This window comes from Aspergillus bombycis (assembly GCF_001792695.1).
Source record: "Aspergillus bombycis strain NRRL26010 chromosome Unknown contig00074, whole genome shotgun sequence".
NCBI lineage: Eukaryota > Fungi > Ascomycota > Eurotiomycetes > Eurotiales > Aspergillaceae > Aspergillus > Aspergillus bombycis.
This window is the reverse complement of record NW_019170076.1, coordinates 26,215-46,978: the sequence shown is the minus strand read 5'-3', so window position 1 is coordinate 46,978 and position 20,764 is coordinate 26,215. Positions and strand designations below refer to the sequence as shown.

The 20,764-nt window shown below is 46.0% G+C and overlaps 6 protein-coding genes across 6 annotated transcripts; 3 read left to right on the top strand and 3 right to left on the bottom strand.

Annotated features, from left to right (window-relative positions):
• Positions 1–1,413: 1,413 nt before the first annotated feature.
• On the top strand, positions 1,414–2,378 carry ABOM_008097 (NAD-dependent malic enzyme; the record flags this gene model as incomplete). The annotated part of the gene is made up of 2 exons (XM_022535226.1): positions 1,414–1,600; positions 2,089–2,378. The coding sequence occupies 2 exons, from the start codon at positions 1,414–1,416 to the stop codon at positions 2,376–2,378; spliced, it is 477 nt and encodes a 158-aa protein (XP_022386949.1).
• A 927-nt stretch (positions 2,379–3,305) lies between these two features.
• ABOM_008096 (uncharacterized protein) lies at positions 3,306–4,132 on the top strand (the record flags this gene model as incomplete). Its single annotated transcript, XM_022535225.1, has 2 exons — positions 3,306–3,523; positions 3,589–4,132. The coding sequence occupies 2 exons, from the start codon at positions 3,306–3,308 to the stop codon at positions 4,130–4,132; spliced, it is 762 nt and encodes a 253-aa protein (XP_022386948.1).
• A 1,260-nt stretch (positions 4,133–5,392) lies between these two features.
• Positions 5,393–5,743, top strand: ABOM_008095 (putative extracellular serine-rich protein; the record flags this gene model as incomplete). Its single annotated transcript, XM_022535224.1, has 1 exon — positions 5,393–5,743. One exon carries the CDS (start codon positions 5,393–5,395, stop codon positions 5,741–5,743), a length of 351 nt encoding a protein of 116 aa, XP_022386947.1.
• Positions 5,744–6,601: 858 nt separating this feature from the next.
• On the bottom strand, positions 6,602–8,322 carry ABOM_008094 (putative mRNA processing protein (Mss51); the record flags this gene model as incomplete). Its single annotated transcript, XM_022535223.1, has 3 exons — positions 6,602–6,626; positions 6,732–7,389; positions 7,446–8,322. 3 exons carry the CDS (start codon positions 8,320–8,322, stop codon positions 6,602–6,604), a joined length of 1,560 nt encoding a protein of 519 aa, XP_022386946.1.
• A 324-nt stretch (positions 8,323–8,646) lies between these two features.
• Positions 8,647–12,857, bottom strand: ABOM_008093 (OSBP family protein; the record flags this gene model as incomplete). The annotated part of the gene is made up of 5 exons (XM_022535222.1): positions 8,647–9,417; positions 9,478–9,831; positions 9,902–11,289; positions 11,354–12,591; positions 12,838–12,857. 5 exons carry the CDS (start codon positions 12,855–12,857, stop codon positions 8,647–8,649), a joined length of 3,771 nt encoding a protein of 1,256 aa, XP_022386953.1.
• Positions 12,858–13,370: 513 nt separating this feature from the next.
• ABOM_008092 (polysaccharide synthase Cps1) lies at positions 13,371–17,997 on the bottom strand (the record flags this gene model as incomplete). The annotated part of the gene is made up of 6 exons (XM_022535221.1): positions 13,371–14,170; positions 14,234–14,386; positions 15,993–16,038; positions 16,448–16,739; positions 16,992–17,861; positions 17,960–17,997. The coding sequence occupies 6 exons, from the start codon at positions 17,995–17,997 to the stop codon at positions 13,371–13,373; spliced, it is 2,199 nt and encodes a 732-aa protein (XP_022386952.1).
• Positions 17,998–20,764: the final 2,767 nt, after the last annotated feature.

The following is a 20,764-nucleotide window of genomic DNA, read 5'->3' as shown; positions in this document are numbered from 1 at the left end:
TCGGTACTCCCCACCAATCCATCCATATTTTCCTGCCATCGCAAGAGCTGTTTCAGCTTATATATGAAAGCATATATTCTTAATCCTGGTCGTCGGTGACAATACACCACTTGGTGCAACACTGCAATTGCCTTGTTACATAGTATTTGCATACTGTTCACAGTGATCTGACTATTGAACATGCCCATGTCGAAGCATTTGTCCAGATTTAGTCACCACCCATGTGCAGCTTTTGGGCCTCTAGAGTGTCCATATTAGATAATTACTATTGTCAATGGGTTGAGTTCTCAACGCACGGGATGGCTGATGTACTGAAATCATAGGCCAGGGATATCATAGCGTCATGCCAGTTTAATAAAGGCTCTGCATTCAGCGAAGAAGAGCGGAGGGGTTTCAAGCTGCATGGTCTATTACCTCTGAACATCCAAACTTTGGAAGAGCAGGTCCAGCGGGCATTTCAACAATACAAGAGCCATACCGATTATTTGGCGAAAAATACTTTCATGGCAAGCATGAAGCCGCAGAATGAAGTTCTGTACTATAAAGTACGTTAATGTGTCATCAGCTTCCATAATAAGCTTGAATGAATGGATTAACTCCTTGTCATAGTTGATACAAACTCATCTGAAAGAGATGTTTAGTATCATATACACACCCACAGAAGGTGATGCAATTCAGAATTACTCGCGCTTATTCAGAAGGCCAGAGGGCTGCTTCTTGAATATAAAAGACCAGGATAGAATTGAAGAATATCTTTGCAATTTTGGTCGCGACATAGATGTTGATTACATCGTGGTTAGTGATGGTGAGGAAGTGAGGAATATTCTTCTCTTAGTTCCCAAGAGCAACTCTCACGCTTTCAATTGCAGATACTGGACATCGGAGACCAAGGTGTTGGATCCATATTACTATCTGTTGCCAAACTGGCTCTCGCAACATTATGTGCTGGAATTCACCCTTCTCGACAGCTGCCCGTAGTTCTAGATTGTGGCACAGATGTATGGTCGTCATAGCAGCTTATAAGTCCTGGGCTAAGTTGATGGCAGAACAAAGATTTACTCAACGATGAGCTGTACCTGGGTCTTTGACAGCCGCGTGTCAGAGGTGAGGAATACGATCGGGTTGTAGCAAAGTTTGTGACAACTTCCCGGAGAATGTTTCCTAAAGCCTACATTCATTTGTTAGTATTGATCTAAACGCTCCATTCGCCTCTTTTGCTTCCTTGGCACCCAAGCCCCTTTCTAACTGTCTTTCTGTCCCTTTTCCTCCTATCCTCTGTAAATAAACTGACACTCATCCAGCAAAGACTTTGGCCTCCATAATGCCAGCAGACTTCTAAATCAGTATCGAACACATATTCCCTGTTTCAATGATGACATTCAGGAAAAATGATGTGTGAACTCGGCGGCTTTAATGGCGGCTTTAATGGCGGCTTTAATGGCGGCTTTAATGGCGGCTTTTCGTGTCGGTAACATCGAGTTAGCAGATGTGCGTGTAGTTATCTTTGGCTCGGGCTCAGCTGGTACTGGGATTGCAAAACAAGTCGCCGATACTATTACTACGGACACTGGCAGAACAAAGAAGCTTCAGCACAGATATGGTGAGTCTTTTGTAGGAGGTCATACTGATGGTTGGATGGTGGCATGGTAGCTAACTTCAATGGAAAGGTGTCTAGATAAGCCAGATATTTTGCTCAAATATCTTGGTGACCAACTTACTGCAGCTCAAGCACTATTTGTACGGGATGACAACGAGTAGCCCAAGGAGAAGGGTACAGATTTACTTTCAATTGTAAAGAAGATAAAAACGCATGCCTTGATCGGCACGTTAATAAAACCAAAGGCCTTTACAGAAGATATTATCCGGGAGATGGCAAAGCACGTTGAACATCCTACCGTCTTTCCCTTAAACAACCCTACACGATTGCATGAAGCTTCACCAGGTGACATCAACCACTGGGAGTCCACTCCCTCCCATTGAGCGTAACGGAATAGAATACGAAGTTGGTGAGTGATATGCAGCCATATTTCATGACAGTACAAGGCTATTATTCTCAATCTCTGCTAACACAAGCATCACTGTAAATAGCGGAGTGCAACAGTTCAACCTGCTTTCCTGGTATCGGTCTTGGGGCAGTTCTATCTCGGACGAGGATCCTCTCTGACAATATGTTGGTGGCAGCCGCCAGAGCGTTAGCTTCTCAGTCTCCGGCTTTACGGGATCCAAGCCGGCCTCTCCTTCCCGATATTGAAAATATAAGCGAGATTAGCGTGCATATTGCTTGGGCAGTCATCGAGAAAGCAATCAAGGAAGGATATGCCCAAGAAGAGGAAATTCAGAGCCATGAAAATGATTTGGAGGAGTGGATCCGAGTGTAGATGTGGGAGCCCATTTTTAGGCCGCTTATCAAGGCAGGGCAAAAGTGAATCTGGTGTATGTATGTACCTGGTGACATGCCCTTCCTCCCGCAACTGTGAGGATGGGAATAATTCCACGCTTAAAGGAGAGTGGGCAATCAGCACTAACGGAGTAGGGCTGTAAGAGCGAGCTGTATGTTTATAGTGGTCAAGCTAAACCAAGCTAGAAATACGGATTTCGTACTATATATGTATATCTACTGCACTCAGTAGGTCGGTGAACCATTAAATAGTGCCTATAGAGCTGTAATAAACAGTCTAGTACATCATTTCACGGAATCATTTGATTTGGTGATGGGCTGTGGCTAATCCAGGATCGGGTTAGAAGCTGCTGTGTATAGATTGACATTAAAGGAAAGAACAGGCGTGGACTCGTGTTTGGTTCCAATACCTTACAGCGTAGAGTAGTACTAGTCTGACTGTCCGGCACACACCTTCTGGAGTGATAATGCGGCTCTAACTTGCACCGCCTTGGTGGTAAGCAGTAGAAGCCCTGCGGAGCAAAGGCAGTGTAAAACCCGACATTTATACGAGTGTGGCTTGGTTTTTTGGTCCAATGACCGATGGAGCTCTCCTTTAACTACCCGTAATTTTATGGACATTAACTTTCAGGGTGAAGTCATCTCCCTTAAACGATCTCTACTCCATACTACGCAATCATGATAATTTCCACAATAAAGGTTGGTTCGCAAAAATAAAAAATTACTATCCTGTCCTAACTACCCCTTTATCCTTGTTCACTAGCGAGTCGTGCGACTCAATCTTTCAAGCAGCTCTTCCCGCTTTGTATCCAAAAGCCCGATATAGTATCCTACGTTTATACAGCCTAACAACAATCTCCCAAATCAAGAAGATCATCGGTTTTCCGGCATCTAAAAGAAGGGGGAAATGAAGGTTGCCTTCATAAGTATCATTCTCCTTCTCCCGACTGCAGCCACCAGTATCCCACGGTCAGATCTAGCCGAAGATGTGGTTCCTGTACCTAGATCTCATGAACCCGTATACTTAGAAAAACGGCGTGGAGGTGGAGGAGGACGAGGGGGGGGAGGCAGTGGTGGTGGAAGTGGTGGGCGAGGAGGTAGTGGCGGTTCTTCATCAAGAACTGGGTAAGTGTCCCAAATTCCTAAAGTGATATGAGCTTTTATAACTAACCCATCATTTTTCTATACAGCTCGTCTAGCAACTCCGGCGGCTCTTCTCGCAGTGGGTCAGGGCCACAGCCCACATATGGTAGAGGTATTTACTACGCGGGTGGTGCTCGCACTCCCTATACCTCCGGTGCTCTATCACCACTAGGAATAGCACCTATCATACTGCCAACAGCTGCTTTGGCATTCTTCGGTGGTATCTGGCTGTACGGAGCTTACGCCTATCCATATAACTACCAATATCAATATGTGGACCAGATCACACACCATAACGCATCGATACCGGTAATCTGTCTGTGCGAAGAGTATGCAGAATGTGCATGCGATAACAATTCGGATAGATCGTATTATGAATCTATTTTCAACGGCACCCAGCCTACGAATTCCAGTGTCGCTAAAATTGTCAGAGTCAATGGCACTGAGACCATTTATATCAATGGCACGTTACCTAATGGGACGACTGTTGCCAACGTATCTACACCTTCTGGCGCTGCTCGGACGGTGATCCAGACCAGTGGATATTGGCCAATGGCCGCCTTGGTGGCCAGTACCATTTGGGGGCTGTGATGCCGCCGTTGGACTTGCACATTAGGATAATATAACCTACAGTCCTCCCAAGATGGTTTGACGGTAGTTGCTGGCTCCTTCTCCTTCTTTTGGTGGGTGGGAGAGGGCTCTCATTCACACCTCTCCTGGCCTTATTTGTACGATTTCCATTCCGGCTCTTTAGAATTTGAGCCCTAGTGTCGGCGACTTTGCTGGGCTAGCAAAGATTACCTGGCTTGGCTTGGCTATGGTAACGTCTTGTTTTCATGGATCTAGAGCCTTGATATTGATACCCACTCTCGGGCGTTGGATGGGGGCACATCCATTGTTCATAATGATACTAACGGCGCATCATTGTTACGCATGATACAAACTTATTTCATGATATACTTGGTCCTTTCAGGCTACTCTTCGTAAGACCCCTTTTTGGACAGCCTTGGCTCGTGATCCCACGGCCCGCCGCAACAAATTTCGTTCAAAAGTAATTGAAACTTCCCCACTAGACTCGTTCGGAGACAAATTGTCTCAAAAACAGAGCCCCCAAAGCCCCTCAAAAGGTTTATCCGATACTACCCTGTCCGCGTATAAACAAAGAAGGACAAAAATGTATGTACAACGCACGAAGTCAGAGAGAAAGATCTTCCACGATAATGAGCCTAGCTGCTGCAAATAGCTCCCATTCCTAGGTTGGAGCAAGATATAGGTACTACTTCTTGTGTTGCTCGCCCGCTTAGTTAGTTGTTTCCATGGTTCTAGGAATTGAACTAACGGGTTAGTCAGGTACGAACAACTTCATAGCAGTGGACGCGCCAAGTGAAGAGATCGACATCTTGCAATCAGAGTTTCCTATACGAATGGACTAATGAATGAATGTACTACGACGGTGTGCTGCTAGTCGACAGACCATCTGTTTAGGTAATAAAATGACACGCTCGGAGTCTCCGGACAATGGCCGAGTTATAGACGCCCCGTTCCTCTTTAGTCTGAACCCCTTTTCCCTCACCTTTTACCCCCAAGTCGCTCCTTCATTTTGATTTTATCAAAGCAGTGCTTGCCATCCATTTAATCTTGCTTCTTCTCAACTATACACAAGAGCTGTCACTCATTTCCAGCTCCATTCACTCTTTTGGCCAACGTACGAAATCCAAAAAAGCAACAAAATACATATACTATCTCGCACCTCTGTCGCATTCCCGCCCACACGCGATTCAAAACAAAGCCAGCCCAATTGAAATCGTACACCACGCAACGAGTTGAGTCCATTATCTCGTTGCAGTCAAGATGCAATTCAGCAAAGCTCTTCTCATCATCACCGCCGTTCTTGCGCCTGTCACCCTGGGAGAGGATGCGCCAACCAAGACCCTCACCATCGAGGTCGTTCCTGTAACGACTTCAAACCCTGCACCAACTTCTACGGCGTCTCCCAGCTCTTCTGCTTTCTCAACCCACACTCCTTCTAGCTCCGCTAGGGCGTCTTCCACTCCACTCTTTTCAAAGACCCCTTCTGCGACTCCTTCTGTGACACCTTCATCGTATATCGTCCCCCAGGCTACTGGTGGTGCCCCTGCCATTAAGCTCCCTAGTGCAATGGCTGTGGGCGTTATCGCTGCCGCTGGCTTCATAGTGCTCTAAAGGCCCCAGTGTGCAGTTCGAAGCAGCGCGCATGCACGACAATGGTCATGTCTCTGTCAATGAACCGATATGACTGCAGAGCACCATGTGTATTGCTTTTGAACACTTGTTGATTGACGTGCTTTGTGGGCCAAGCATAGAGAGAAGACAATGCCAATAGGGAGTTGGCAAACCCAGCCGCATATCAACTATCCCTTCAAAGCAAACTGCCTTCCCTATACCTGTCTCATTACTCATGCGATTCTCCTAAGCAGCTTCAGCCAAGTCTACAGTAGTTCTACATGATGGTGTTCATCATCTGTTGGGACGGGTCGCCATCTTTTATTCTATTTTACTATGCTGTGACTCGAATTTTGATTGTCAGCCTCGTTGATAGCTTAATTCCCTGCCACCCATTATTACGATTCCGACCTTTTATACCCTTTTTCTTTCTTGATCTTGAAAATCTTATATTGGATTTATTTTGGCTTCTCCCGGCCCCAATTCATGTTCCGGGATAACGAGTACAGGAGTGAATGGACTGCCGATGATTGAAACTTGCCTTGTTCATGCATAACTTAATTTCAAGGTGTTGCCTCTGAGTATGCTACTATAATACAATATTCTAGTATTTACGCACTAGTAAGGATTAGTCGATTGTCATGTGATGTTCATCAAAAGAAACACTTCTATATATGGCACAGTATTAGATAACATAGACAATAGTACAAGGATTGTATTGAAATAGAACCATAAAGGCTGAATATAGGATATAGATTGGGAACTCTTGTTCCTTCAACCCTAATCAAACCACGTTGATTAAATGGCCACTCGATGTGCAACCAAGACGTCTGGTAAATATACAGGCGAAGGAGAACTCTAACCCTTGAGCGTCGCCTCGTATCTGTGGTTGAGTTGGTTAGCAGACAAACATAGAAACTTGCGAATAAAGTCAAATATAAACATATACAGGATGGAAGGGTGCTAATAAGGGATGCATATAACGAACCTTTTCCCTCTGAATGCCCATAACCCCCAGTTTCCGCAAGAAACATCATGAGGGTCCAAGTCATTGAGATCCCACCTCAGACTGCGAAAGATGTTCTCGCCTGGTTCCAACAAGATATCAAATTCACCAGCACATTTCTCATGGACCCAATTGATATCCCTCTCCATATCCCACTGCGTATAGCCAGTGCTGATAATCGGGACTTTGGTCTCTAGTAGTTGTGGTAGCGTTTCTTCCCATTCATGGGAGCTGGCCGGGTGTCCGAGACCAGGATGGAAGAGCATGATACAGTCTAAATATGGATCGAACGGCTGGAAATATTGCGCTTTGTACATTGTGTGGAAGTAGTCGACGTACGTTGTAATCTTCATCTGCCCGCCAAGTCTGTCTTCCACGATCCCTCCGAACGGGTTCTCGGGCGTCCGTTCAGGAAGTGGGAACTCAGCGTCTCGGTTGGCCATGCTCTCTGGTCCAATAAAAATTAAATGGATGAGGGATCGTGGGAAGATATAACTGAGCTGAAGCCAGACATCACGAGGTAGTGAAGACTCGGCGCGCGCGCCCAGAATGAATATCCTAATCGGTGGGGCCTTCAAGCGCAATCCTTGAATATCAACTCCTTCTCCAGTCTTGGGAGGGTGCAGAGTGTATCGAAGCGCTGAATGGAGAGGGTCAGTAGGTGGATTCATTCGCATTTCATCTATGATAACTTACCGCTCACACTCTTGAGTCCCTCAGCTGTAAGTCTACCACCTTTCCGAACGCTGTAAGGGCTCAGCTCGTGCAAGACACTCCCAATTGTAAGAGGGTAAGTGAGCATCCTAGTCACTTGCCGCATACTCCGATCATGGTTGATCGCATCGAACTCTCGCGTATACAAAAAGGTGTCCCAATTTGTCATGTTGATGACGAAGTTATCATCCTGAAGACCCGGGTAAGAAAACTCGGGGAAAAACCGACCAGAGTGGAGATCGTGATCATCCTCGTTTATCTGTCTGATGGTCTCACAAATCTCCAAATGTGCCTCAAAGTCATCCATCCAGTGGCCTTCTGAGCAATAGATTGGGACACCACAGTCAGGGCATTCAAAATGCGAATGGGCTGGGGGACTCGTGCTTTGCTGGCTCTTTCGCGACTCGGGGTCATGTGGGGAGACTGGTGCACGGGTCTGTTGGTGACTAGGGTGAGGGCAAAAAGCATTTTGTTTGATAAACGCAGCACGTTGCCGGATCGAAGGTGAAGGCGACCGAGAAAATGGGTGGAACAAGTTGTTTGGTTGCAGCAAAGCACGCGTTTCTGGCGAGTAAGTCGACGTAGCGGACGTGGCGCGCTGCACATATTGCGGAACGCTGTGTGATACAGCATTGGAATTACAAGACGAAGGCGTGGTGGCCCGTTTGATGTGGCCTTGGAGATTTTTGGATGTGAAACGACTGTCACTTCGTGAACCAAAGCTTCGCACGAGGGAGACCGATGGCCTGTATATCCGTCTTGGGTTATATGCCGTCTGCAATCGGATCACAGGGCCATGAGCCGCAACCTGTTGCCGGAGCACCTGTAGACAACGTCCACAGGTATATTCGCCGGTCATTGTGATGGTTGTTAGAAGGCGACCCAAGTAGCAATCATCTGCTGATGCGGAGAGTTGGCAATTGTTCTTTCCAAGTAACGATCCCGCATTGACACGTGATCAAAGGGTCATGATCCAAATTAGATCCGTATTACTGAGGGCCTTTGGATGAATTTTTATAACTTTGTGCCTATTATCAATTACTGATGATTGTATGATCTCACTCGAGAAAAATCATTGTACCCAAAGGAAATTACGAAACAAGACCGTGACACATTGAAATACTACTAGAGCTGTTTGTAGGATTGAACCCAAAACCACTTAAGTGCGGCATGGAGACCATCTTCAGAAGATGTCCTCACATATACTCCAGTCCTGTGCTTCCCTGGAGGCCCAATACTTCCCATTGTGCGCCCAATAATCTTCACTAGTAATCGGGCACTTTTTCCGAATAAAGAACTTTGGCTGGTACTCTTCTCCTTTTGTCTCCCTCTCTCTTCGTTTGGCTCGTTGCTTTTCTTCAACTCGATGCTTTTCGTTAGCGGCAATATCATAGTCTCCCTCCTCCATTGCACGTTGATCGGGTCGAAGTCGGGTGTCAGTTGGGGGGAGATACTGTTTCAGATCTTCTGGAAGGGCATTCAATGTGATAACGAAAGGCGTTAAGTTGAACGGGATACCGCTTGGGCGGGAGTGGCATTGCCATACCAAAAACGCCTTAGACGACTCCGGGTCTTGACTGGATACATCCACCTCATATCCAGGAGTATGGCGAGCAAAAATCTTGTCGTTCCAACGGCCACCAATGCTCCATTTCGGGGATCCGCCCTTGTCTACGATCTTACCGGCCACCTGATATGCAGACGAGGCTTTCCAGCCCCTTGGCTTGAAATCAAGGTAGCAGGCCTCGCCGGTCGTCCAATTCTTGATCTCCATTAACCCATAGTTGTCAACTGTGGGGTTACCAGTAATAATGCCAATGACAGACGAGGTGACTTTTTTCCACGTGTAGAGCTCTTCGCCTCCCGAAGCAGGGCGTAACCTCAGGAACCAGGTTCCAAGAAGGTTGATATCGAAGGATTTCCCGTAGAACTTGGACTTAAGGGCAGATTCACCCTATTGAAACTCTTAGCGGTGTGGTGACGTATTACTTTCGTCCTACGGCTTGACACTTACATAATAATCCCACTTTGGCGATTCCGCCCAGGCAGCACCAATTGGCGGGTGGTGGCTGACTTGCTCAACGAAGAACCGGTAGCCTTTATCGGGCCTGACATACTCAAATGTCTCTCCCAGAAGAGGGTTGAACGGTTTGGCAACACGGCCTATTGTCGAGGCGTACTCACTCGCCGCATAGGCAGCGACATACACCATGCGTTCCATTGAATCAGATCGATCAGCAGCCACGTCAAGAAGATCCGCATACTCCAAGTCTTCAGCCACACGTTGTAGTAAAGACGTAGGTTCGTTGAAGGAAACTGGCAGAGTCATCTTGGTCATGTCTTTCCCAATCATCGATTTCAGAATGCCCTAAGATGATAATAATAAGTAAAACGGTGCCTGTTGCTTACTAGCTTGGTAGTGGTTAAATATCACTCACCCACAAGGATATTTTTGGCCGATTATCATAATCCATCTTCAATTTCGTTCTGATAGGTTCCTCATATCCTTTGAACGATGGTGCTATTTCCAGCCGTTTTATGGCCCTCAATTCGGTTCTTTCTCCCACCGATTTTTCCTTTTCGGTACTTGTTTCTGTATGTGCTAAGTTCTCCACTTCGATCTCCCCGGAGTCAATCGCATCGAAGAATTCGTCCTCGTCATCCGATGCCGAATCACACAGATCACTGATCTGAGAAAGAGTCGACTTCTTACGCCGAAGTGGTCGCCCGGCTTGCTCATCAACCTGAGAAGGACTCTCAGCTCCTGGAGCATGTGCCTCTATCCGTTCATCAATCCCATACCCTTCTTCACCTGTAGATGCCATACGAGATGGCGCTTTACCGACAGCACAACTAGTGGTTGCTGACGAGACCTCTAAGGCTTCCTTGAGGGCACGCTTCGTACGTCGGCGCTTCTCCTCAGATTCTCCCATCTTTGACTGTAACTCTTCATGTTCCTGCGCAACCCGTGCCATACTTTCTTCCCACATCTTACGGAGATGCGCTTCCCTATTCAATCGATACTGCCAGTAGGCATCACGATCCCGGGATATCTTGAGGAGATTTTGCACTAGCCCCTGGAGACTACTCACAGCTGCTTCATAAGCAGCTAGAGCTTGATCAACTGCCGAGTCCGCGAGCGACAAGCTTGGGTTCCTCGACTTCTCAGTTTGCAGTGAGGACGCTACACCCGCGAGGATATCAAGTTGAAGATTTGCAGACTGTGCAGTGATGTTCAAAGCGTCTTTATCAGCCATTGGCACATCCCGGCTGGATGCATAATCACCATAATCATCATCATCACCCTCGCCTTCCGGCACAGTAGCTACATGGCTGGCCACCCGATTTACCTCATTTTGCAGGACACCCTGGTCGTATGATCCTCGGAAAGAGCCTTCCTCATCTGCAGGTATGCTTTCCAGCGTTGTGCGAGACACCTGGGCGCTAAGTCTTGTAACACTACTACCTGAAACACCTAGAGATGGAGCAGTAAGGCCCTTCCCGCTAGACTTGGTAGCAGCGAGGCAGGGTGAATCGGATGAGCTATCAGCTGTTCGTCCCTCAATCTGTTCGATCTTGGCTTGACGGAGCACCTCGGCATGCCGAGATTGGCGTCTCTCTTCCTCTTTTGCCTCATCTTTTGCCCACTGTATAGCGTTATTGAGAGTCCAAAACCAACGCTTTGCCTCGACAACATGATTAGCTTTAAGGTGGTATTTGACGGATGATTTGCCATGAATTTCAAATCGAGTCTTGTCTTGCGAGTCCATGTTGAGTTTAGCAATTTTCATATTAATAGCACCACGACATGCGGACCCGGCGTCATCTGATCAAAATAAGTTAGACACCAACGATAGTTGCAACCTTTTGGAACATCTCTCGTCGCTTACCTTGATGCTTATAATAGCTAAGCACGCCGTCTTCGAGTACAAACCACCGCAGTTTATAGCCACTAGTGTAGTTTGTCCATTTCTTCAAGTAGCCCCTCATTTCGCGAGAATCCTTTCCTGCAAAAGGTGCCTCCCCTACACTAGCTCGGCCCAAAACGCCTTGACCCGAATTGGTCCCAAGAATGGCCTTCTCTTGGATGCCGCGCTGAGCAATGACAGCAGCGGGAGACTTTTTGACTATTGCACGTGTCCTGTCGTCCTTTGTGACATCCTGTGGTAATTTACCCTTTTTGTCGCGACGGAAGGGATCTGCCCCATGCATCAGTAATAGCTGAATGAGTTTCGTATCTTTCCTCCTGGCACCCTCATGCAGCAGAGTGCCGCCGGACTGAGCAGTCGCAGTGTCAGTGACCAGGTCCAAACTATTGATATCCATGATTCCTTCAACCCGTGGCTCTTCCAGTACCTTCTCTAGCTGTTCATAGTCACCCTTGGAGATGAGTGACTGGATTTCTTGTGACTTGCCGTCAATAAAGAGCGATCGTGCAAGCTGAAGTTGTTGAAAGATCTCTGGGGTGCGGGCAACATCTAGAGCGGTTTGGCCACGGTAGTTGACAATTGAGTCATTGAGAGGAGGTCGATTTAGTAGCTCACGAACTAAAGATCCTCTTCCGAGCTGGGCGGCGAGGTGGAGTGGTGTATTACCATCTCTATCGCGCGCGTTGATATCGAGTTCATAGCCACTAGAAAGAATGTATTCCACAACCTGCGGTTCGGCGCATTGGATCGCTAAATGGAGCATAGTCGTTCCAGAGAGACTGTTTGCTCCCTGAGGATCTTTAGTCTCTTTGATAGCTTTTGATATCGCGGTTGTATCCCCACTCCGCAGGATCTCAAAAAGTCTAAATGTCCTTACAGACTGGTCTAGCGACATACTAATGCTGTCTGCAGTTGTCAATGCAGGCAGCCTCTCGATATGATCGCCGCTTTGATTGGAGCGTACCTGCTCCAAGGAGTTCTCGTCCGGCATAAGGGGAGTGTTTACTTCTTGACGGGACTTTCGATGGGTTGAACTTTGAGTGGCAGCTAGAGCAGGGAAATGTGGCGGATCGTTTACGGGAGCAGAAGCAACAGATTCGGGCGAACCACTATCGTGGCCAGGCGTCCCCTCGTGGCCGTCCCTCGATTTATCACGGTGCAGAATTGCAAGCGCCAAGGCACTTCTGGAGCGTTTGTGCCTAAGGGATTTGGGCAACACGAATTAGTAAAGTACCCAAAGGGTCTAAGAGGTCTGCGGGCCACTCCTTGAATAGCGAAGACGATAAAAAACGCCAGGTTCAAGTATCAAATGATCTGAACGATAAAATGACTACTGAGATATCTGAAGCCCGAGGACTCCAAGTATGCCTAGAGCGACACACGGCCTCGACATGTGATCCATGAAACCAAGGTCGTTTACTTCAAGAAGCCGCAGCGGAACTTACCCTTCACCCTTCTCCGTCATCACTTTCTCGCCACGAGCGACACTTTAAATTTCCCCAAGTATTGCGGGGAAAGATACATAGAAGAGAGGAGGCAGCCGAGGAAAGGCGTGGAGTTGCTAATGTACTGTGTAGGAAGTCACGGACTATCACTAGAATATTGATTGGTGAGGGCAAACTTTCATTGTCTGGGTCAACACGTGGGAGCGCGATGATCGTCGTAAAGGGCCCCAAATTAACAGCAGGTTTTGCTATCCCGCGCCTTGGCGAGGAGACAGCTGCCGGCTCTAGGTTTCAACTCAGGAGTCAAATTTAGTATCGAAAGGCAACGAAGATGAAGTGGTGGCTCGGTGATGGGGAAAATAGGGTAAGAAGCTATTAAAGCTGTCACATGCATCTATCCAGAGTAAGCTAACAGGCTCATTGCAATGTGCAAATTATGGTTGTATATGTAATTATAATGTACGATGGTCCACAAAATCTGAACTTGGCGTCTAAATAGATACAATATACAGCATCAAAGGACAAGAACTTCGTCACTTCGTCACTCCGCTCACCAAGACAATGACACTACCAAGTTGTCGCTTCAAATCCTCCTTATCAACATCATGTGTATCCTCAACCTCACCCCACATATCTGTTTGCCACTTTACCTCCAAGCTGGACGCTTCAGCCGCTTCTTCGATGCCGAATTTCTTCTGGTTCGGTCGTTGTACATGGCGTAAGTTTTCACTCCACTCCGATACCAGCCTCACAGCCACCAGTAAACTCTTTGAAGCAAGAATACCCCTTTCAAGAGCAGCTAAATCGTGCGCTTGTAGGCCGAAAATCCATTGTTCAATAATATCATTCGTGGCTTGAGTTTGCGACACCGGCAGGATACTCTCAGAATCCAAAATGGGTCTAATCTCAATACCAGGCCACACCATGGTGCTTAAAAAAGAGATTACATTTTTCGCAACTCTCATCTGGGCCTCTCGGAGACTTTCTGGTCTCCGATCATGCTCGTCAACTTCTTCCTCAACGCTGTAGTCATTCTTCTCCGGCACCCAACAAAGTAAGGTATCTGTCTCTAGATAGCGCATTGCAGTTTTCACAATTTGGCCTCTTGTAATCGTCTCGCCGTTCGCATCTTCTCGGGCAATGTCCGCGGCTCGCGCAGCGAGAGAAGTTAGTGGAATCATATGATTTTTCAAAGCTTGCTGGGCCGAGGTCATGACATCCCATTCTAGAGCGATCAAATGTGCAAGGTGAGGCTTTGTTGGCGGGATATAGAGGACATCTTTTGCGGGGGTTCGAACAGGCCTGGTGTCTAGCAGGACTTGGTAATCTCCTTCTGGAGGACCACAAGGATGCAGTCAGCCATATATTTACACATAGAATAGACTAGGAAATATACCTGGCTTCATCTTAATATCAACACTCTTCCAGAACCTCTTTTTGAGAGGTGGCGGCTTTGCCGTTCGAGTGTGTAGCTCATTGCCATCTTGTTGTCTCGTGAGTTCATTGTACTTTGGGGCGGCGGAGGGAGCCTTCGGAGGAGGGCCATGGGCTGTGACTGGATGAGCAATAGCGGCCTCGATGGGGAAAAGTGAAAAGAGCGCGATATAACAACGTTGTGTCGGGTTGTGATCGAAAATATTCGCCGTGAAAAAGCCACCGGGGCTTGAGAAAAACACAGCATCTTGTTTTCAACACAGCCTTTATGTACCAAGGAGTTAACAGGAAAACTGTAATCTGCAATGCTCAGGAAACGGTTAATGTGTAATGATAGGTGCATGTATAGGCGAAAACAAGATACTACCGGGTGAGGCTAGTCCTAGTAGTATGTACGTCGTGTTGCTACCTCAAGGCACTAGTTTAAGCGGGTCCTGTGCTGCTCGCCACATACGCCACACTTGATTTGGTGTTCTCCGTAATAGTACTCAATTTCTCCGGATTACATAGTCCACAGAGCCCAGTAACTATAAAATAGCCAGTACAGATTACAGATTACATGGTCAAGTTCTGGGCGCTATATATATTGTGTGTGTGTGTGTGTGTGTGTGTGTATTATGGCAAATACAACTAGTAGTAGGTATTTGTTGACATCTCCCCTTAATTTGTCCATCCACAAGTAGCCTGGAATGTCGGTTGTATTGAGCCTCTCAAAGTCAAATTTTTTCATTACTAACTTGTAGCTTATTGCGCGGTATTAACAACAGTCAATCATCAATGGCGAAGGTTCGATTCATTAGAAATTATACCGAACGGTACTAATAACAATGAACAAGCCAAAGGCTCGCGAAAAATTTGTTACTTCAGAAAGCCTCCCAAACTCCAACTCTGCTCTAACGAAGGGGAAGAAATAAAATGAGAAAAACAAGGAGTGTGGCACGAGTGCCAGGCGATCTCGCCCATGCCTTAGTAATTTACAAAATTATCTCCAGTTCGCCATTTTCTTCTCCTTTTCCTCCTCTCTTTGTTTTATTGGGCATTAGGGGGTCAATAAGCCCATAAAAAGATAAAATATCTCTATCCCATCTTTGTGCTGTTGAGTCTGAGCACTGGGAATTCCTAGGTGTCTCGAAAGAAAAGGGGCGAGGGGAATGTTCAAAGGAAAAGGAAAGGAAAGGAAAGGGGAGGGGGGGGGGGGAATAATATAAAATAAATAAAGAAAGAGAGAGAGAGAGAGACGGCAAAAGGTCATTAAAAGTGAAACTGTGCTGCAGTATCATATCACGAGATATAATGCAATCGGATACCAAGAAAGAACCAAAGAGAACCTCGACAAGGTGGGTAAAAGAAGGCCGAGAACCTTGGAAGTTGTAAATCTTCGAGGTCTCATTTTGCTCAATCTCAAGTTGCATAATTGTCATCGAGGCATTCCTTCGTTAGCATGGAAGAAAAGAGAAGTTAGATCATGGACAGAGCAACATTTTGGAGATGTCACGATGACCTAAATGGGACATTGGTTGGATGGCTCCATCGAGTTATAGGTGGTACGCCTCGTTCGTCAGGTGATAATTGCAGAGCACATACAATGGTGACAAGTTGGACGAGGTTGTGCCCAGATACTACCAATTCCCCACCAATCACCCAAAGCCAAAATTATTGGGTGATGAACTTCGGGTAATAAGGTGACTTCGGACGGTCACTGCCTGTCCGCTTCTTCATACGCTCAGCGTCGTAATCGTCGGCACCATCTCTGCTACCCCATGTGGTCTGTGATTACAGGGGAAATGCCCATGTTAGCGAAATCTTTACATGACTATCCTGAGTATGCCAATGGGGACAAGGAACTTGGTATACACTCGCAGAGGCGGAAATGTACCAAAGAAGAGAGGTGGGGCTAGAGGAAAATGGAAAAATCGAAGGAAGAGGCAGCCAACGGCTGGCCATCCAAGTTAAACAGATCATGACCCAAAATATGCACAAAAATAGGAGACCCGTGACCAAAGCACATTTTGAGGCGGGGGTGAATGGGTGGTTTCAGATTGCTTGAGCAGAGAAGTGGCTAGAACCAATTTTCAAGCACAAGGCTCCAAAACAGACCTTAAAACTCTGCACCCTTGCCCATTCTGCTGGAGATTCGAGAAACTAAAAGGGAGACTAATCTTAATTTGTAACTTACCACGTTGAGAGTCATCACTGCGTACATCTTTATTCCTCCGTGGAAATACCCAAAGAGGATAGACACAGGTAAGAGTAAGAAGTCGACGGGGTATCGGATATAATGCCCCAAAAGCTTGATGAATTTGCTCACAAACATCCATACCCCGAGGGTTTGCATGGCGAGTGCGTGTGAATCTTCCTCCCAGGAGGTCGTGGCTTTGTGGCACAGGAGGACGAGTAGCAAGTCGCCTAAGAGGGCCGGAGGTGACAAAGTGGTCAGATGGACAGCGTATGCGCTCCATGGCTGGCGACTGGTATTAAATTATTAGCATATGACCTGGGTGAGGCTTGTCCTCCGTATGGTTTGCCAAATTCAGACATTGCACATATTGGCAAGTTAGGTACAACTCTTGCCAACGATAAACTAGCCCCTTAAGGGACCCAGCTACCGCTGTGGTAAAGTGTGCCTCTATACTTGATCCGGTATATTCTCAAGCGGGCAGCATACCAGAACAGGAGGAAGAGCTAGGAGATGAGGAAGGGGTATATAATGAATTACTTACTACCAGATATGTTTTTCATGGAACATACTAGTAAGGTTGCTCCTCCAATTGCTCCGAGACCATCGCGCGCATTGCTTCAAAAATTTGGGGTTATCTTCCAAGGTAGTCAGGACTTCAGCTTCGGGATGGTACTGCATAAAGGTCTCCCAGCCATGTGACACCATCCAACGTGTAATGAAGTTGTCGTCGTCGGCATTCAGTTGATATCTGCCAAACCACCATTCCTCATTTGTGAAAGCATAAGTAAAGCCCTCATCTTGCAAAATGTCCGTCCTATACGCCACAGTTCGCCCCGACATACAGGGAAGACCTCCATCAACATGCGTCGTGGCCGCGCAATCAAAGTTTCTTCTCTCTAAGTAAAGAGCTCCTAAAAACCCCCAAATCCTCTGGGAGAATGTTGGTGCTGCAGCACGACGAAGCCTTTGGCAGGTCACTACACCTCCGTATCGCTCATCCTTCTCGAATGGTGCCAGAATCCATGGAAGTACTGTGTTCGGCCAGCTCACATCATCATCAGCGAAAATAGTAATAGGCGTACGGACCTCTGGAATGGCCCTCGTCATCTGGCGGCGTTTATTGGGGTGCGTGACCGTAAAAAGCCGGATTCTCGATTTTGAAGCAGGCATCAAGCTCAACATTTTCTCAGCTCTCTTCCGATTTGCTTCGATGGTCACTAACAGGAGCTCATAAGGATGATTGTCAAGAATTGTTCTGATTGTCTCAACCAACTCATCACCGCAACCCTCGAGAGTAGGAAGGATGACAGTCACATCTTGTGCGGTCAATCTCGGGTTCTCTGGTGGGAGAATGGGCTTAAAAGTCCAGAACGATACAAGGTTCACAATAAGGCGAAGATAACGGTAAACACTGTGAACGATACGTTAGTTATTCAATGTCTAAACCAGTGGTCTGTGTAAACAATATTCTAGCGCAGCAATAGAATAAGGAAAGGTCGAACTACTGACAAAAGAGCAATGAACACTCGCATATATGGGAATTCCATGGCGTTACAAAGACAGTGAGTAAACTCAGGCTTGTTTTTTGAAACCAACAGAGTTAATAAAATATTTCATCACTTTTTTCTCCTTATCCTGACAAATCTTTCTCCTGGCACACCTCGAATAGAGAGTTTTAGCCGCGCGCGAAGCCACAAAAATGACTAAAACCGGAGAGTAAATGCGATCGACAGTTCGGCAATACTGTTGCTACGGGATCAACTTATAATTGTAGTGGGAATAGGAACAATGAAAGATGTAGAGCTGGGGGGTTGGAAGGTCGTGTTCAGTAAGGGAAATTCAACGAATAAAAAAAAGAATGGATGGTCTTCCCACGAGAGATGGAAGGTGAGAGTGAAGGGAAGTAGAGAAGGAGGCGGGGGGGGATAAAAGAGGAAAGAACTGGAGAGTTAGCAAATGTTCTTCCAACTAACAGATGCCCCTCGGTAGCTATATAGCTCTGGAAGAGGGAATCTTCTGGGCTAATTGGCTTTTCCAACGCAAAATCTCAATACCTACAACACTGGGAAATTTTTATTTTGGTGCAGATGCCAGGGAAGGCACATGTTCAAGGCCGCATCCAGACAATCCATTGAGCCAATCCTCGAAAAGGAATAGAAAAAAGTTACGACTGTGCTCCAGTTCCTTTGTCATTTTGAGTGTCATGCAGGTGTATTTTTTCCTCGTGCGTCAGAGACCCTGGATCTAGATGAATTGATGGGATGCTGAGAGTGGAGAAGGGATTGGCGGCGGCCCATGCAGCTAAGGCACTACGGAGTATGCAGTGACATGGGCCAGGGAGTGGAGACAACTGGTGGTGTGTGTGGATATGATTCCTAAGCGCGATGAGGGTAGGATAATAGGGGGCACTTTCCGGTTAGCAACAGTGTGATGGCTATCGAATTGTCAAACACATCCTGATTCTGAGGTAAGATATGAAATACAAAAAATAATGCACACCATGTTATGATTCAATATCTGGTGTGTATCTCCACATCACATCTTTACTTCTTCTTCTACTACTCTTGAATAACGCCGTCAATCATTTGCCTCAGGTAAAGTATATACTAAGCCATACCATCTAGTATCTAGTAGTACTCGCAGTACCTATAACGGAACAAACAGTTTAATTATTATTATCCATTCCTAAAATATCTCTGCAACGAGAGGTGTTACAGCACCATACTAATTTACTCGTCCTACTACTGTAACAGTTATAGAAAACCAGTAGTATCAGTTATTTATAATTGTAATAAGAATATAGTCCCTAGGTAGCTCACCCATCAAGCCTAGTAAGTAACTACACCGACGAACCGATGGGCCAGCCCGTTGTATACTAAGCAAAGCAGAATCATAGGTGGATTTGTCGGTCGGTTCGAGTCAGAAAATCTTCTTGTTTCACCCTCTATTTTATTGTATATATATTTAAATTCGTAAAAATAAAGAGTAGGAAAGATAAGTTGATTCAAGTTTCACAGCTTATCTTACGAGGTTTGATCTCTATCTTTCTCTTTGCTATTAAATACCTTAGTGGGGAATATTTTGCATTTGCTAACATTCTAGTTTATATATTCATTGCCAGTTTTGGAATTGTGCCAGTATCACACATTAAAACTGTTGAATAAAAGTCCACTACAAATGAATCCTCTCCCTGTAATAGCCGAACACACAATACTAAAGTCTACCAGGTTTGTATTGGCGATTCATTGGATTATTGAAGCATCGGTATACCCGATCAAAATCGAACGATAGGAAAGGTACCGAAGAAAGGGAAGGATGGGGGGCAAGCAGAGTAAAACCAAGAAAAAATTACAAAAAGAGAAAATATACAGAAAAAATCGAACCAAATAGACCAAAATGAAGATATATCCATACACAAATACTCAACACAAGGAGCCTTAGGTGGGAATACCCTTGCTAGTGTAGACCTCATGATGTGAGTATTTGGTATTTGAGGAGCCTACGATTGTTCAGCCGACTTGGATAACTGACTGCTGGATTGCTCATGAAACTCCAAATAGTTCAGATAATCATGGGAACTAAACTTTCCACAATTTTACATTTACTAATCCCCACAGTGCTGGTTAGATGTTCAGAGAAGTCAGCCATTGTAGGCTAACTCTTTTTAGTATCTGATTTTTCTTGTTTCTTTTGCTTCAAAGAAAAGAGAAAAGGGTGGAAGGAATTTTATTCAAGAGTGGAAAGGCTAACAGGTTGCCTACACGCAAGTACTGGAAACAGAATTTTACTGCAACTGAATCAAATCCAGTCAAGATTACAGGATAGTGTAAAGAATGTATGCAGTTCTCGGCTTGAAATCTTGTGATAATACATGGTACAACTTAAAACCACATATACGGAACAATAGTATCGGGGAAAATGAAATTGTGCGAAATAGTGATTTAATTAGCGAGGCACGCAATCCAAGCCAGGCCACCTGTCCTTATTTGTCAAAACTGTCGTAATATGCGTGGCCTTTGCGCTCCAATAACACGGGACGCGGAGGTTAGAAGCTTATAATATCTCATACATAAACTTTCTTTCGCCCTTTACACCATCATTCTTATCAAGCGAACTTAGACTGGGTGAGCGACATTGTAAATGATAAAATAAAAGTACTTCTGACGTCTTTCCCCCTCCCGAAATAGATTGGACGATAACAGAAATAAAATGTGGAAGTTATAGGAAACATTCGGGGCCTGACACCTTTGGTAATTTAACTAGTATGAGCGACAAAAGTAGTGAATATTTACCCTAGCCAAGGGCTTTCGAACC